The sequence below is a fragment of the Culex pipiens genome, chromosome 3, assembly GCF_016801865.2.
Source record: "Culex pipiens pallens isolate TS chromosome 3, TS_CPP_V2, whole genome shotgun sequence".
Lineage (NCBI taxonomy): Eukaryota > Metazoa > Arthropoda > Insecta > Diptera > Culicidae > Culex > Culex pipiens.
In genome coordinates, this window is record NC_068939.1 from 7,119,591 (window position 1) to 7,135,977 (window position 16,387).

Below are 16,387 nucleotides of genomic sequence, written 5' to 3' on the forward strand. Positions count from 1 at the left end.
AACATTATATAATATTCCATGTTTAAAGTTGCCAAAAAAATCTCTCGAGCAAGGATGCAAGTGCAGTGATTTGCTCTGGGAAGGGTGGTCACTGTTTCTCACAATCGGAAGGGTCGTCGATTTCCGGCTACGCCGGAAGTGGCAGCAGCTGCAGCATCTGACCTAATTTCATCTCACAGTTAAAAAAAAATCTCGTCTCGAAAACGGAAACTGATCTTTTTGAAAACATTTTTTGCACACTTTCTGTATCAACTCGTCTCATTATCGGCGAAATCTACTAGAGCGAGAGGGAGAGCATCCTTACGAATGTATGTGTGCGTGTTGTGCATAATGTCCTGATTTGAAAATCCCCCAGTCTATGAGCTCGATGAATGCATTTGTGTGTGTATCATCTATTCATTATCAAGCGGTGTCGGGGGAGCAACGAGGAAATGAATCGGTTATGAGACCCTCCCCCACCCCCTCCTTACTCCTACTAAGAATAGGGGGGGAGTTGTCCTCGTGGGACCGGGTGTTCTCACTGATTGAAAGGGACTGGCTGGCCAACATACATGGGCAAGCAAGCTCGAAATTTATGCAGGATTTAAAGCTGCTGGCTGATAGTAATCTGGCTCACCTGGCCGTAGTGTTTACGTGTGGAAAACGGTTGTGCTCAATGAAAACAGTGTTTAATATTCTTGAGAGGTGGATTAAAGCTAGGGGTGGATTGAAGGGGGTTGGGAGCGGGTTTCTGTTGAAGTGGATATGATTGAAGTAACGGATGTTTTGTTTCTGACGGATATGTTGATTTAGGAATCGAATTGAAATTACAGAACAAGAAAATCGAATAAAGCATGATCAACTTGAAATCAAAACAGTTTATCTTATAATTCAAATAACATCAGGAATAATTATGTATTGAATGAATTTCATGACTATTCATGGTATTCAAACAATCATGAAGGTTATTTTTTTTTAACCACCTAATACAGTGGAATCTCTGGCTGTCGATCTTCTCGATATCAATATTGCTCCAGCTGTCAATAAATTTTTCAGTCCCTTCAAATAGATTGCTTTGATTTTTCGTTCTATAATTTGATAACTCCCGCTCTCGACGGTCCCTTCAATATCGAGAACGAGAGAGTCCACTGTAATTGTACATTTTGTTGCAATGATAAAATCCGAAGGATTTGGAAAAAACCACAACGGTTAACAAAAACAAATCCCGAAATTTCATTGTGTTCACTGCCACTGGTGGCCACTCAAGTCGGGAAAAAGACATAAAAATCGCCAAAATTAGCTAGAAAAAACAATGCAATTCTTTTGTCAAAAGTCGGGAAAATTTGCGAATATAAGAGGTTACATACATGTAAATCAGCAAAAATGTTAGAGGTTGGTACGAGCACACAAAAGAGCTTTTTTAATCTGTTTTCAGAGCATTAAAATATACTTTCAAACGGGGTGTCTTTGATAGCCGGGGTGACTTGGATAGGTTTGCGATTTATCCGCAAAATGTAGCGTACAAATTAAATACGCACGGAATGGTATGGAATCGCACTGACCGTGGTAGAGAAGTGTTCAAAGTACCTCAAGAAATACTTTTCATAAAATTTTGAAAAGTTTAAAAAGTTTGTTAACTATAATTAAGAAAATGTGTATGAATAGCATTATTTTAATCATCTCAAAGTGTCATGATTTTCTCAACGAACGTGATTTTTAATCGGAAAATGGAATGCATTTTCGGATTCTTTGGACAATTTTCCTCTGGGAGAAGGTAAAATAAGTGTTTAACTAATAAATACTATGTGTTTTTGAAACATAATTTTGAAATAAATCCACAGATTTAAAGGCATTTTCAGTAGAACGAATTTTATATAAAATGTGAAAACTTTTGATTCGTGCTTCTAAATTGGTTTGAAATGCAATATTAATCGATAATTTAATTTAAACAAAACTATAAACATTGATTTTTTTCCATTAAAACTATAAAGGCAACCTTAGTGATGGTACAGTTGACGTAAAAATAAAGTTTTAACACCTTAAATCTGATTTTAACAAGAACAACTATGACTGTCAAGGTCACCCTGGAATTTAAATTAAAGTTTTTTAACGTAACTATTAAACTAACCACTACACCCAAAATTCAGAATCGAGATAATCGTTCTCTCAAAATTTATTGAGGGCTCAGTGCCAAAATCGATAGAATAATGGTACCAACTCACACCATCATAACAAATGAGTTCATTTGTTAGTTGAATCAATAAATCTCCAACAAGTGTCATACATCGACTTCTGACTTCTCCATGGTCACCAAGCTGTGGTGGCCGAGGCAGCTAAGTCATTGGATTGGTTTGTCGAAGGTCTCTGGTTCGATTCCCATTGTCGACACTTGTGGTTTTTTGTTTGACGGATGAACTTTTTTTGCAAATGAACCTCGAGAGAATAGTTCTATCGCCCATCTCGAGCTGTGTTCTCTGCGTCCGTGAATGGGACCACTATTCTCTCGACTCGAGACCATCATTCTCTCGGACTAGCGCTGCCAGTTTTGGGTGTATCAAAAAAACTTTATGTTTAAATGGTGCATGGACCTTATGTGGTCTGCCCCAGTACATGTTTAAAAAAAAAATCTTTTCTATCTTATCAGTTGAAAACTACTCCAAAAATAAATTGAAATCCTATGAATGTCACCCCGTTTTACGAAATTTGAAGTTTTGATGAAGATTCTTATAACCAGTTCCGTGTGCATGACGAAGGCAATTTCATAAAAAGTTTATTTAAAAAAAATAAAAATATTTTTATTTGTATGAAAAATAATTTGTAGTTCTTGAATAATGTTGTAATAACTTGCATCATTTTCAAAAAAAAAATCTTTCAGAATTCGTTTTGGGCATTTTACTTTCTATTTCAAGCATTAAATAGTGAAATTAAATTTATTTGAGAATGAAACGACTAGTTTAAACATTAAAAAGCTGGTAGCCCTAAGGAATCCCGTAAACTTTTATATAAATATGGATAAAAAAAAGTGTGAAATTGCTTGATTTTCATTGATTGGAAAAACTGAACTAACCAAACGTTTTACAATTTAATTGAAAAAAAAAACTTTAAAATAGACCAACAATCAAGAAATTAACAACCAAGGTATTATTTCAAAATAAGATATTATTTTTAAACTTCATAAATTGTATTAATCTATATTAATTATAGGAAAAATACAAAAATAATTTCTACTTGATCAATTAACAATGGTTTTACAAGCAAATTTCCAAATCCAAAAAAATTGAAAAAAAAAACTCAATAAAAAGAAATTTTGATCCCAGATACTCAGATTTTTTAAGGATAAGTAACTGTAAAATGATGAAAAAAGCAAATTTTAGTATGTTTCTTTTTAATTTTTGTTCACGTCCTTTTTATTTTCTACTTAAAATCGAGTAACAGAAACTCTAGAGCATAAACATAATCATAAAATTTCAATAGTCTGATTATTATAAATTTCATACGGCATTTTGTTCAATAGTGACTTTATTTTGTTTCAATTTTAAGTTGTATTTGGGTATGAAATACCTATTATTTGAAATTCTGGAAAATTGAGTAAAAATCGGGAATCCGAAAACGGGATTTCAGTTGTATGTATTAGAGCTGGGAATTCAGATATCCGGATAAGTTTCAGCATTGATAATTCATACTTTGAGAAAGGTATTAATAAGCCGATAAGATGAGGGATCTGGTAACCCTATCAAAAGTTATAAACACTTATTAATCACTAGTACTAGTGCACTCTTAAGCAAGGTCTTTCTAAGCTTATATGAAAAAAACTATATTTTGATTTTTTTTAAATTAAGTTTAAATCAAGAAATAAATACACCCCGTTGATTTGTTTTTACCAAAAAATAACAAATAAAATAAAACGTAAATATAAAAACGTTACTTAATCCACCGGAAGGTGGTTGCTGCCTTCCTCCTAAAAGCCTTGCAACCACACACTACGAAAGCTTTGGCTAACGCTTACTTAGTAAAGACACTATACATCTGAGTGCTGCCATCTAGGTATGATAAATTTAATGAACCATTTGAAAGCACTGCAGTGTTTGTGTGCGTGCACTGAGCGTAAAGTTCCGACAGCTATCCGCCGGAGCTTTCAAATTATGTAAATAATGACCCTTTTTAGTATCAACCAAAACAGTTTTTCGAACATATCTTTTAAAGTACTGCACCAAGCCGGATGAAATTTAAAAAAGACTTAAAGAACCTGAAGGCAAATCCAAAAACATAGATCCGGACAAAATCGGTGGAGCCAGTTCCGAGAAAAGTGAGTGAGAAAAAAAATTCTACGTCCATCCACACGCACAGACATTTGCTCAGAATTTGATTCTGAGTCGATATGTATACGTAAAGGTATATCTGGGAGGCTTATTTAAAAAGTTCAATTTTTGAGTGATTTTATAGCCTTGCCTCAGTGAGGTGAGGAAGGCAAAACCAGATCTTATTCATCAAGTTGAATCAAGTGAATTCTACATTTCTTTTCTTGTAAATATATTTAATATATTAAGTAATATATTTCAAAATTCCAACACAGATCGCGGATTACGTTTAAAGTTATATTTTTGTATAATAATATAGAACTACTCAATAAATTTTGAAAAAAAGGCCCTCATTTGGTTTTTTTTAATAAAACAAATTACACAAAAATACAAATAACATTATTTTAATAATCTTAAAATGTCATGTTTACCCCAAGTTACGATATCACTAGGTTTTTTGACCAAATTTTCCCTAGTTCTTGTCTAATGGCATTTAAACAACCTTCTGTTACCAAACGGTTAATGAAAAAGAAATAGTTGCAAGGAACACCATATCTCTGTTAAATTGTTATTTCGGTAAATAAAATGAATTGAAATTGAAAAAAATGTCATGTTTTCACTGCATAATCGAGTACTTAGTACAATTTTAAACTCAGAACAAATTTAATTAGTTTCCAAGTTAAAAGTTGTAATTGTTATTGGAACCAAATTCGAAAATATCACCAGATCTATAAGCAATTTCATTCGAACATTTTTTAAAAGTAAATTAGGAAATTGTTTTTATTCTTGCTATGTTTCTGATTCTAATGAATGTTTATCAAATTTGTAACATTTTAAATACATAAACAATTATTAACATACATTTCTAGTGCATTTTTCAACGTAACTATTTTAAAAGCACTATTTATTTAAAACAATTTTTTTGTAAAAACGTACATGGATATGGAATGGCCTGCCATTCCAGTACAGTCGAGACTCGATTATCTGAAGCCTCTATTATCCGAAGTTTCGATTATCTGAAATTCATTTATCCGTTGGTTTGTATGGAACTTCGAATAATCTAATCATGACCAAAAAAATCATATTTTTTTATTTTCTTACTTTAAACATAAAATACGAGCTCTGCGATCCAATTTTGGTAAAATTTTAGTAGTAAAATTACAAAAATCTTTTTTTTTAATATTTCATCACCGCCATTTTGGGCCCCATCTTGGGTATAAAATCATTTTAGCGTTTTTTAGGAGTCATGAGTCAATAATATGACAAAACTTATTTCTAAAATTCTACTTATCTGAGTAAATAGAGTACTTAACGACACCTTATTACCTAGATATAAAGAATAATTAGCATAAACTTTCTGGAAAAGAAATGTTTTTTAAACAATCATGGGTCTTTAGTTATCCACCATACCAATTCTCATACTCCACATTTAACGAAACCATTCCCAAATGGAAGTGCCCTCGCCAGCTTTGACATGTGTCAGGAAAAACCACCTCGCCAAGGATGGCACGCGCCACAACTTTTTTTATGCTGTTATTGTTGTGCAGCAAATAGTGTCACTCCTTGGCTTTCGTCAGCCGCCGCGCCGTGACGTGATGTGCCGAATGACCTAGGCCTAGAGAGAGAGAGAAAGAGAGAGAGAGTGAGTGTTCAGGTTGGAGGTTGGGCCGGCAACGGAAGAAAGATGTTTTTTGCGGGGCGCAAACTTTGTCAAGCTGTCACAACAGAATAAATAAATTATGCCAAGTTTTTTAAGTGATGCGGTCAGCCAGGGCGCGGGCTTGGAATGAAACATTTTCTCCTGAGGATATTTAACAACTAAAAGTGGAGTGGGTGGGCGGTTTAAAAAGTGCATCGTTTTTTCGTGCTCAAGAGGGAGGAAAAACGCTTCCACCAACAGCACTTGTGGTCGTGGAAAATGGGCTTGTTTCGTAAACTAATTGGTTTAATTATTAATGCACTTGGAGTTTCCACTTTTGCAAACACACTCGCAAACGAACTCGATTTCGATTGCTGATTGAAATTAACGATGTGGTGAGACATATTGGGGCAATATTGTGGCCGCCAGTTACATCGACATATTTCACGCATGTGAAAGTGGTTTCATTCGAAACGAACCTTGGTGGTCATTCTGAGTGGACTCGCGTTTTACCGTGACATTTCAAAAAGCAATTAAAATGAGAATAAAACTTGGAGTTAACATTTCGATGCTATCTTTTCTGTGATAAGTGAAAGTTAATTACTAAAATATGATAAAAAAAAACGTTAAACAAAATAATGTACGCAATAAATTGTTCAAACCACAAATTTCTGCATCGTGCATGCAAGCCACAACTTCCGAAGCGAATGTTAACATTGGATCAAATTTATTTATCAACGTGTGAATAATTTAATTTTGCACCTGGTTTGTTTTTATTCATCAAAAACATTGTTCTAGTTTTGTCACGCTCGTTTCAAAACCAACAGAGTTCAATCAGCATCGGACCTATCTTTTCGTGAAAACACAAGCCGCAGTTTTCCAGATCAAAAGTTATTGTGCAACCTAGTGCAATATATACAAACCAGATTCAATACTTAGAAACGGACACACAAAATTGGAACACAATATTCATTGAAGGTTGTGCTTTTTTGGCTATTTTCACAGTTGAACTAATTGAAAAATATGCAAAGCAATTTAAATTATAACTGGTTTTTGGTTGTAGGTAGAAAATTATTGACCCTCAATAACAATTGTATTTCGATTAGAAATAGAAGTTCAATCAACTGAAAACAATCTTAAATGCATGATGATTTTATTTAGGATGTTTGGGAATGTTTGAAAACAGCACCGTATTTTTTTTGCAATTTTATTTTGTAAATACTTAGATATTTTGGAAACTAATGATTGCAAAACGACTGTACAGGTGTATAATTCATTATAAAACATTTTTTTTCGTTAAAGTATTGAAATCATGGCTCCTTATTTAATATTTTATATATTTTTTTATTTATGACATTTTTTCCTAAGAAAGGCATTTCCCAAAATTTGCATTTTTTATACTTGTTTATGCAACAAGTTGCAAAAAGAAGATTTTTTCAGCACGAGTCGTACATTTAGCCAACGAGGTTTACCGAGTTGGATAAATACGACGAATGCTGAGAAAATAAAGTTTTGCAACAAGTTGCTTACAACATTTTTTGCAATTCCGAAAAACGCTTCTTGAATGGAATTTTATGTCAAACATTCATGCGTTTAGTAAATTCACCGTTCAAAACAAAAAAACTTTAAAAGTGTTACTTTTCGATAATAGTGTTGAAAAGTTCAACTTTTCAGCACCCATTTCAGTACTGAAAAGTAGAACTTTTCAGCACTGGTATTGAAAGGTATTAATTTTCCTTTCTGTTATTTTTGGTAGGGAAAAGTAGGCCGTTTCGTTTCATCAGAAGGACAGGAAAAGTTGACAGTTTTACAGCGGAATTGCAAAAGGCACATTTAAAGTATCTATCCAGGGAAGCATGGATAAAAAAGTCACAAAAATATTGAAACTGTTATTCTTTAAAAAAAATTAAAAGCTTAATCAATAGTGTATTCAGATTTTTTATTGGAAATGCACCGTTTTCAACTAAAAGTCATTTCAGTGTGAGTTTGTCCGTGTGTAGAAAAACAAAGTTGAAAAAACACTTTTTTTTTACTTCAAAAATTGTATGTTGATGAACTTTTTCAATCCTCCTTATATTTGTTTTTTTTTAATCTAGCAAATCTATTGAATGAGCTTAAATTTGTAATTTGGCCCTTAACAATGTGTTGCTTGACTTGAAAATCAGAAATATTTTCATGCGAAATAGTTGAGAGTTCTCGAAGATTTGTATTTCAAAATTGGAAATCTATGAATATTATAAAATGCTTTGAAAATATATTTTTTCTTAATTTCAATTTTGCAATGCTCCTGAAACTGCATTCGTATGAACGAATCCAATTGGAACGTCTGACAGCTGTCAAAAGCTTAAAATCACGTGCTCGGGGTTAAATGTCAACACCAGTTTGACTGCTGGTTTTGACGTTTGAGTGCTTTAGCGAATTAGCGGACATTCGAAGCATCAAAATTCGAATAAACAAATCCGCTTTGTACTTTTTATGAAAAAAACTAAATTTAATAACTAGTTTTTTACTTTATTTTAGAGTGATTGTCCTTCCTACAACTTTGATGAAAACCCAAAACAAGATGTGTTCGAATACATACCACCATTCTACATAACATTTTAAAAGGACAAAAAAATCAAAATTGAATGGAGACTTGTATGGGTGAACCCATTACGCAAAATGCTTTCTTTGCTCGGAGTTTCGGCCAAATTTTAAAAATCCATGAAATTGGTCGACTTGCAAAAACAACAAAATTCTGTAACTTTCGGACTTAACTCAACATAGTTTTCATTAGCATTACATAGTGACTATGTCGTGATAGCTTGTCGCACGTCGCTTTTTGACGTTCTGAGAAAAAAATTAATGTTTGACCTTGAATAAACGTAACATAGAGCACGGAATGTAAACAACCACAAACAAGTTTTGTTGACCATTTCAGTTGCCAGAGTCACAAGCTATAGTCAAAAACGTTCAAGATAGTCGGGCATGTACGTGTGTCAAACGCGTTCTGACTTGAAATACCTTTGGCCAGTTGCCGCATTTACATCAATTTTCAAAGTGTGACAAGCTAGTACGACAAGATCGAATCTTTTTTTTATTTGAAGAGTGACAACAATGCACGGAGTTTTTTCGGTTGTGTAGGTCAAAAGGTAAGGCATTGTGAGCTACACAAAATGGCGTTCTGAACTCAAAAAAAATCAAAAAATCAAACCATCCACATTAACGACCCCCGGGTCTTTTGTGGTCTCTATTGCAAGTTTCTGCTCGGACCTAGGAGTCCGAAGGCTTGAATGGGGAGAGCACCCAAACCTCTTTTTACTTCAAGGAACCATCCACCCCAGTGTTTGAACTGACGACCTTTGGATTGCGAGTCCAACCGCCGCCACCGATTCCACCGGAGTAGGCTTGGTTTGGTGTGTTGTTTGTACTTATGGCATGGAGACGACTCCTACACCTGGAATGACTTAACGGCCTAACAACCAAGGCCGGAACCGACATTTTACTTCCTCATCCGATGGAAGGTTGGAGCAGATGGGAATCGCGTTCTGAACTCAATCTGGCCGAAAACACACATACGACAAGTGACGGTTTGCACTTCACAGTTTGGAGATCTTTTCAGCATAGAACTAAATAGGGGAACGGCACTGTGAGGTTCGGTTACAACGAAATTGAAATTTGCAAAGAATGTTACTCTATGAATAATTTAAAAAATGCGCACTTGTAAAAGTAGAAAAAGTTTTAAAACCAGCTCTCGCATTTGAAATTCTAAAGCCATGCAAATTCAAGCCCAACTTTCACCACCCAATTGGACCAAATCAATTTATTCAGCACTTGCGGAACAATCGCACCCTAATCAACCTCCTCGTAAAACGTCCCTGCTGCACTCGGTCCGTGCAACATAAATTTGAATCGCACAAAACTTTCCACTCTTCGTCCTTTTTGACCACTGGCCTAAATTAAGTTATCTTTCGACCTTCATACGGAGCTGCTGCTGCTGCTGCTGCTGGCACCACTGCCGAAAATCGAAACCCTTCCGTTCTTATTTTATGGCATGGGGCTGTTACACAATCGCAGGTTCTTGGGGGAGTCAGCTGAAAAAAAAATATTGTAATGAGTGAAACCGCGTAGCGGCGGGGCCAGCAGGACGGAATGAAGTGAACCACCAAAAACCGAAGAATCGAGAATTGAGTGAAATTTATTGTCCCTCGTGGTGGGTTGAAGAAAGGAAGAAAGGGGAAGTTAGTGGGGTGTTGGCGTGCCGAATGATGTGCGCCGTGGCCGGTGCCACCGTTGCCGTCGAGGAACCATGTCGGAGAGCAGCCTGCGTGCCAACAGCTGCCTCGAGCTATCCGAGATCAAGCGGTTGGACAGTCTGCTGCGGCAGTGCGAAACGCTGAGCTACGACGATCTGTCCTCGTGCAGCAGCAATGGTGACGCCGAGTTGGCCGATTACATGGAACCGAAGGGCCGGTTGAAGAGTCGCCGCCGTCGGAACTCGTCGGCGAACCTGATGAATACGACGTCTACGGGAACGCCGCCACCGCCGGCCACGTCACGATCGGCCGCCATCCGGGCGTTGTCCAACTTGAACGTGTTTCACAGCGCCAAGAAGATCATGCGAATGGTTCAGGAGAATCCGGACCGGAACAGTCTGCTGCCGCGGGACACACGCCACGCCCATCACCACCATCAGCATCGACCCGACGAAGGGGACGATTGCTACAAGACCCAGAGCTGCTCGAACCTGCAAAAACCCTGCACCGGCAGCTGCAGCTGTTGTGCCGCACTTGGTGGGGGCAGTTGCGGCTGCTTCAACAACGATCAGGGTTCAAGCCCTGCTTCGAAACCTAGTGCCGGCAATGCCGCTTCTTCAAACAATGGCGGCGATCACTTCTTCAGCATATCGGAGAACTTTCTAGCGACGGCAGCCGACAACGAGGCCAACGCGGCCACCGAATCGGACTGCCAGTGTTACGACCCACCGCCCCTTACCCCAAACCCAGACCCAAAGAAGCAAACCGCCATCCGCAAACGAAGACAGAGTGAAAAACCCGCCACCAACCCCGCCCAACTCCTCGCAGCCCCATCCGACGCAATCTCCGCCATGAAGACGCACAAGTCGGAAACGTTCGTCAAGCAGCGCCGGTTCGACGTGGACGAAGACAATCGGATCGTCAACATCAACGAAACGCCCAACATAGTTCCTATCTCGCTGAACGACGTAAACCGGGAACCGGGGACGGCGACCTTCCGCAATCAAAAGTCCCTGGACAACAAGTCGGACCGGTCGGCCACCTCGGCCCGGTCGATGCGGTCCAAGTTTTCGCCGCAATATCTGACGCGGAAAATTTCCACCAAAACCGGCTCCGTCGGGGGTGATGGAGATGGGGGTGGTGGTGGTGGACCAGTTGGAGTTGGGGGGATCGCCGGTGGAATCGGGGACGGTGGCGCCAAAGAGCTGCTGTTGGGCCTCAACTTTGAGAAAATGCTTCCAGAGCCGGTCGAAACGGTAAGTGAAACAATATTATTGTGGTTTAAGTTGGGTTTGTGGTGAACTGCTAACTTTTTGCCACTTGTTTGCGCCACGGTGGCTCATAATGTTTAGATGTTTCCAGTTGAGATTATTTTATTTAAACCTAAACAAATAAACAAATCAAATTCTGGAGTTCATTTCCCGAGCCCGAGCCCTCAGGGCTAATTTAGATCCAATGTGTCCATAAAACTTTTTTTTTGCGTTTTGAGCGTTTTTGAAAGCGCAAAATATAAAATTTTGTTTATTGAACCTTATGCCAAAGAAAACTCAAGAACTCTTAAATTTACAGATATTCTTTTTCAGATTTGGTAGTCTAAACTTTCGAACTAATCCTTTTAAATTATAGGGTGGTTTAAAGCCGGATACCCCCTGACATCAAATAATGGCCCATTTCTAGGCTAAATTCCAAATTTGAGCTAATTATGACCTTAATAAGTCCTTGATGGAAAAACCATCAAAATGTATGGAGAAAAGTAACTGTTTCACTGCAAAGCCTGTGACGAGCACAACATTCGTGCGATCCTTACCAACTCTCGTATGCAGGGTCAGCATTGAATTTGGAACAACTTACCCATAAAAAAACTTTTTTTTTTTCTTCCAACTAAATTATTTCCTTCCTAAATTGGTCATTTTTACCGAACCAGCTTTCAGAAGCTACCTTAGATATTTAATAATTGAGTTTGTAATTTATTACAAACAAGTTCGAATTTCGTCTAAACATGCTTCCTTCGCCACATTTCTCTAAAACATTATCCTGAATTTTCAGGTACAAAAACGTTTTCAAAAATTACCTAATCTTGTTTTTTTCCAAAATTAAATTTGCTTGGCCAAAATAATTAGTACAGCATTTTTGTGTTTGGCCATTAGGATGACCTAAACCATGCTGGGGAGGTCTCAAAAGTGGCAATTTTCGTCAATTTTAAAAACCACTTTTTTTCAAACAATCGTAACTCCGCGCCATTGCAACCGATTATTTCAATCTTGGACGCAAACCTTATTTTTGGTTTATGTTCTTTTCAAATGGAATCGCTGTATAATTTCTGATGTACTCTACTAAATTGCTTGAATTGCTCACTATCGAGGAGAAACAAAACCCAAAGAATGACTTTCAACGTGCACCACCCTAACTATCAATCAAACTTTTTGCCCTTTTGCGCATATGTTTAAGATGCTGCAAAATCTAGTTCCGGAGCTAGGAGTTCTTTTTAAATATCAAACATGTGGTCATACAAAATTTTAAACTTCATTTTAGATTCACATTATTTTTTTAATAAAAAAATTACTCCACTTTATTTTTTAAAAGAGTGCTCTGTTTTTTATAAGAATTTATGAAAACTGTATTTACTCATGAAAAATATTAACGATGTCTCGTAAACAATTGGTTCAATTTTCAATGATCAAAAGGGATGGAATTTTGTGCTCTTTTCAGTAGAATATTTTTTTTAACATTATAAAAATGCTAAAATCTAAATTTGTGAGTGTTTGAACATTTCTAAATGTTTTAAGTCGAAAATAGCACTTAATTTCACAATAGTTTATTTTTTTAAACGGAATAAATAACCAGCAGTTTTCGAGACAATGTCTGTTAAAATAACTGCAAAAAAAAATAAATTAAAAAATTTGGTGACAATAGAAAAACTCTTTTTAAAACTATTTGAACTAAACTTTTTTAAACTATACGAGGCTTTATCTCCGTGACGTGATCAAAAATCAAAGTGGCCAAATAAAGCGCTGCTTAAATAATTGTTTATTAAAAGGACGCAGAATTATTCGATCATTTTATGACGTTCCCATAACGTTGCAGCCCAAAACCAGTTACATAGATAAAAATACTGTAAGCTAATCCGGTAACTCTATGTTGTCGATTTTGTGTAATCTATATACAGTCGACTCTCTGGCTGTCGATCTTCTCGATATCAATATTGCTCCATGTACCGATGAATTCTTCAGTCCCTTCAAACTGCATACTTCGATTGTCTTTATTCCTCGATATTTTCTCTTGCTTGAAGGATCTCTTCCTCGACGGTCCCTTGGATTCAATTTGGTTTAAACATCTATTTCGGTTGTCAATAATTTCACTTTCTCATGGCTTGCGTAGACATTGTTCTTTGAGAAACGAAGCTTTGAAGGGTGTTTAACATTTCTTTGTTTTTGTTTGCTGGACGTTGCCATGATTCTCTCCCATAGCTGGCATAGCAAGAAAAAACAAATTTCAATCGAGTCTTCATTTTGCAGCGTTCTGTAAACTGATGCTTCTCTTCCTCGACGGTCCCTTGGATATTGACAACCAGAGAGTCGACTGTAAATAAAAAATTTCAACGGTTTTGTTCGAACGCGAATCAGTTCAATACAGAGCGTCGGATCGAGGTGCTTTTTGTTGCGTTGGGTTCGTATAAGGCTAAGGAAGGTTCTTACGCAAACTAATTGACACTTTGGCCACTTTGGAACCGATTCCGGAGCATCGGCAAATTGTATGGAGAAAGTTACGTAAAATCATATTTTGATCATAGAAGGCTAAATAAGCAAAAAAGCAAAAAAATACGTCAACAAACGAAAAAAGGCAAAACGAAGTTTGTCGGGCAAGGCTTGTGAATTTAAAAAAAAAATTGGTATGGATTTTGGTCTGGAGTAGGCGAGGGATAGGACACAACACCCTCTTGTTTATCTCAGCATCCATCAGTCAGATAAACAAAGTCTTAGCAGGAAAATAAGGACATTTTCTCAGCCTATCGAGAATATTTTTGACAAGAGTGCTTTTCCTTTTCCTATTTAAAAATTGCAAAAAAATAACTCTACCACAAAAGAGCCTTTTCAAGTTCTTGTTAAAATGTAAAAAAAGTAGATTTGTAAAAGTTGCAAAAAGTTTTTTTTAAAGCACAGGTTGCACATACATATATCCAACCAGGTTTGCTGAATTTTCAGTGAAATGCAAAATGATTTCATGAAAGACCAAAGTATCATCAAAAATAAAAAATAAACTTTAATATATAAAGAATTACTTACTCGCAAAAAAAAATCTTTTCTTTCGATTTTTTATAAAAATGTTGAAACTGAAATGCTTCAAAACCCGTATACTAAATTATGACTATTTCGAAACCCGTACACAACTTTTTTTCAAAAAAATAATTCGAGTTTTCATCATAATTCCAGTTTACGGAACTATTCAGTTCACAAATAAGCCAGTAACAGCAAAACAATTTTTTTTCATTATTATCTTAGTTAGAAAAACAAAAACAAAAAAACATATAAATATCTGTTGTTTGAGTTCTTGGTAATGATTTCAATAGAATATCATTAACGAATTTTAAGTAATAATTAAAATTACATATCTTGCAATTAGTTAAATTTCTGGCAATGAGAAGCAGAACAGATGTGCTACAAACTTTGGACACCTTTTCATTTACATATTTATTTTATCTAAAAACTTTTTTGCAAATTTATCATGTAAATGCGTTTTAAATTGTTTAAGGTGAGTTTTCAAATAAATAAATAAACAAGAAGGGGTGTCCAGGTTTTGAAGCGTCCTGGGAATTTGAAGCATGTCGTTATTGAGGGTTTTAGTTTTTTTTTTTTTTTTTTGAAATTGAAAACGTAATAACTTACATTTCTCAATGGCCCTCCATTGCAGCTATTTTTCCTTACCATGATTTTTAATATTTATGACAGGACCAGTTCCGGAAATCCAAAAAATTTTTATTGCTATTTTTTTACAGTTATATAGGACGCCATCACACTCATGAAAGTTGGAAGTGCTACACGAAACTCGTTATAGAAGCCGAACAAACAATTTCCAGAACCCATTTTGGCCACCTTTAGCCTGGTACCTGGTTCTTGGATACCCGGAGAAGGTCAGCTTGATTTTGTTGCATGTTAAATTTCATGAAATTAAAATATAATTCAGATAAATTGTTAAAAGTTGTCGGAAATGCAAATCATCCAATTCGGATTTCATTTGAACTCAAACAATTATATTTGTGCGGAAATAAATTGCAATACTTTTAACAAGGCAATCGCCAGTTTCAAGAGAAATTGTCAGAAAAAGCTCAAACTACTATGATTGAAATCGTAATCAACTCCGACCAATTCTAACCAAGATTTGTGGCATCTCTGGGCTGTCACCTCTGACCAGGTAATTTGTGTGACACACACACACACATCCCGCTCAACCATAAATCCAGCCCCAACTATCCCGCAAGCAAGAGTGTGAACACTTTCACACCTCGGAATGTTTACGATATCCCAGACTGGGATCTCCGGGCCAACACTTGTGGGAAATTCGTGCTTGTTCAGGCCTTTTGCGATGCGGAACAAAACGACGACCCCTGAAAATGACTTCTTCTTCCAGCTTCGTTTGGTCCTGTTTGTTTTTTTTTCTGTGTTTGTGAGAACCAACCCTATCCGACCCCGTCAGTGGCACACTCTCTTCACACACGTATAATGGTCCAGAGAGCGCTCGGAACATGGTTTGAAGTGGCTTAATTTTCGAACCCTTTTTTGTGGGGGGATGAAGCTTTCATCGTTTGTGAGGTGTATAATAGAGCAATTTAGTGGATTTGGCATTTTTTAAATTAGTTTGCTGAAAAGTACGGTTATTCTTCGGGTGAAATTAACTTTTTTACGATTAACCAAAAGCAAACATGTAATAGTTTCCCATTCGGCTAGTTGTCACATGTCAAAAATTCGGTCACAGCCATTCAATCAACCTCACCCCCGACACGCTAGCGATCCCTTCCGCGTACCCTAATTAATTAACACTAATTAGGTACAAAGTACCACAAACGAAAAGCTAGAGACGCTATCTAAGCCAGTGACAGGAGCGTTCTCTACAGTCCGGACTACGCGGGTCCGATAAAAGCAACATTCGGGATTAGTGGATTGGTTTATGAGCTTTTTTTCTTCACTTTTTTCCCCGTCCTAATACCAGTCGTCGTTGCCAAGTTCTAGTCGGAGCCGCAA

At 36.6% G+C, this 16,387-nt stretch overlaps 1 protein-coding gene across 12 annotated transcripts in view; it reads left to right on the top strand.

The window, feature by feature from the left end:
• Positions 1–16,387, top strand: part of LOC120419748 (potassium voltage-gated channel subfamily H member 6-like) — a 232,904-nt gene that overhangs the window by 105,770 nt on the left and 110,747 nt on the right. The window contains exon 2 of one of the 12 annotated variants that reach the window (XM_039582563.2): positions 9,973–11,407. The exons of the other annotated variants lie outside the window; for them this stretch is intronic. Within the exon in view, the coding sequence (XP_039438497.1) occupies positions 10,205–11,407 (1,203 nt within the window). The 5' untranslated portion in view covers positions 9,973–10,204. The remainder of the gene's footprint in view (positions 1–9,972; positions 11,408–16,387) is intronic. 12 annotated transcript variants of the gene reach the window in all.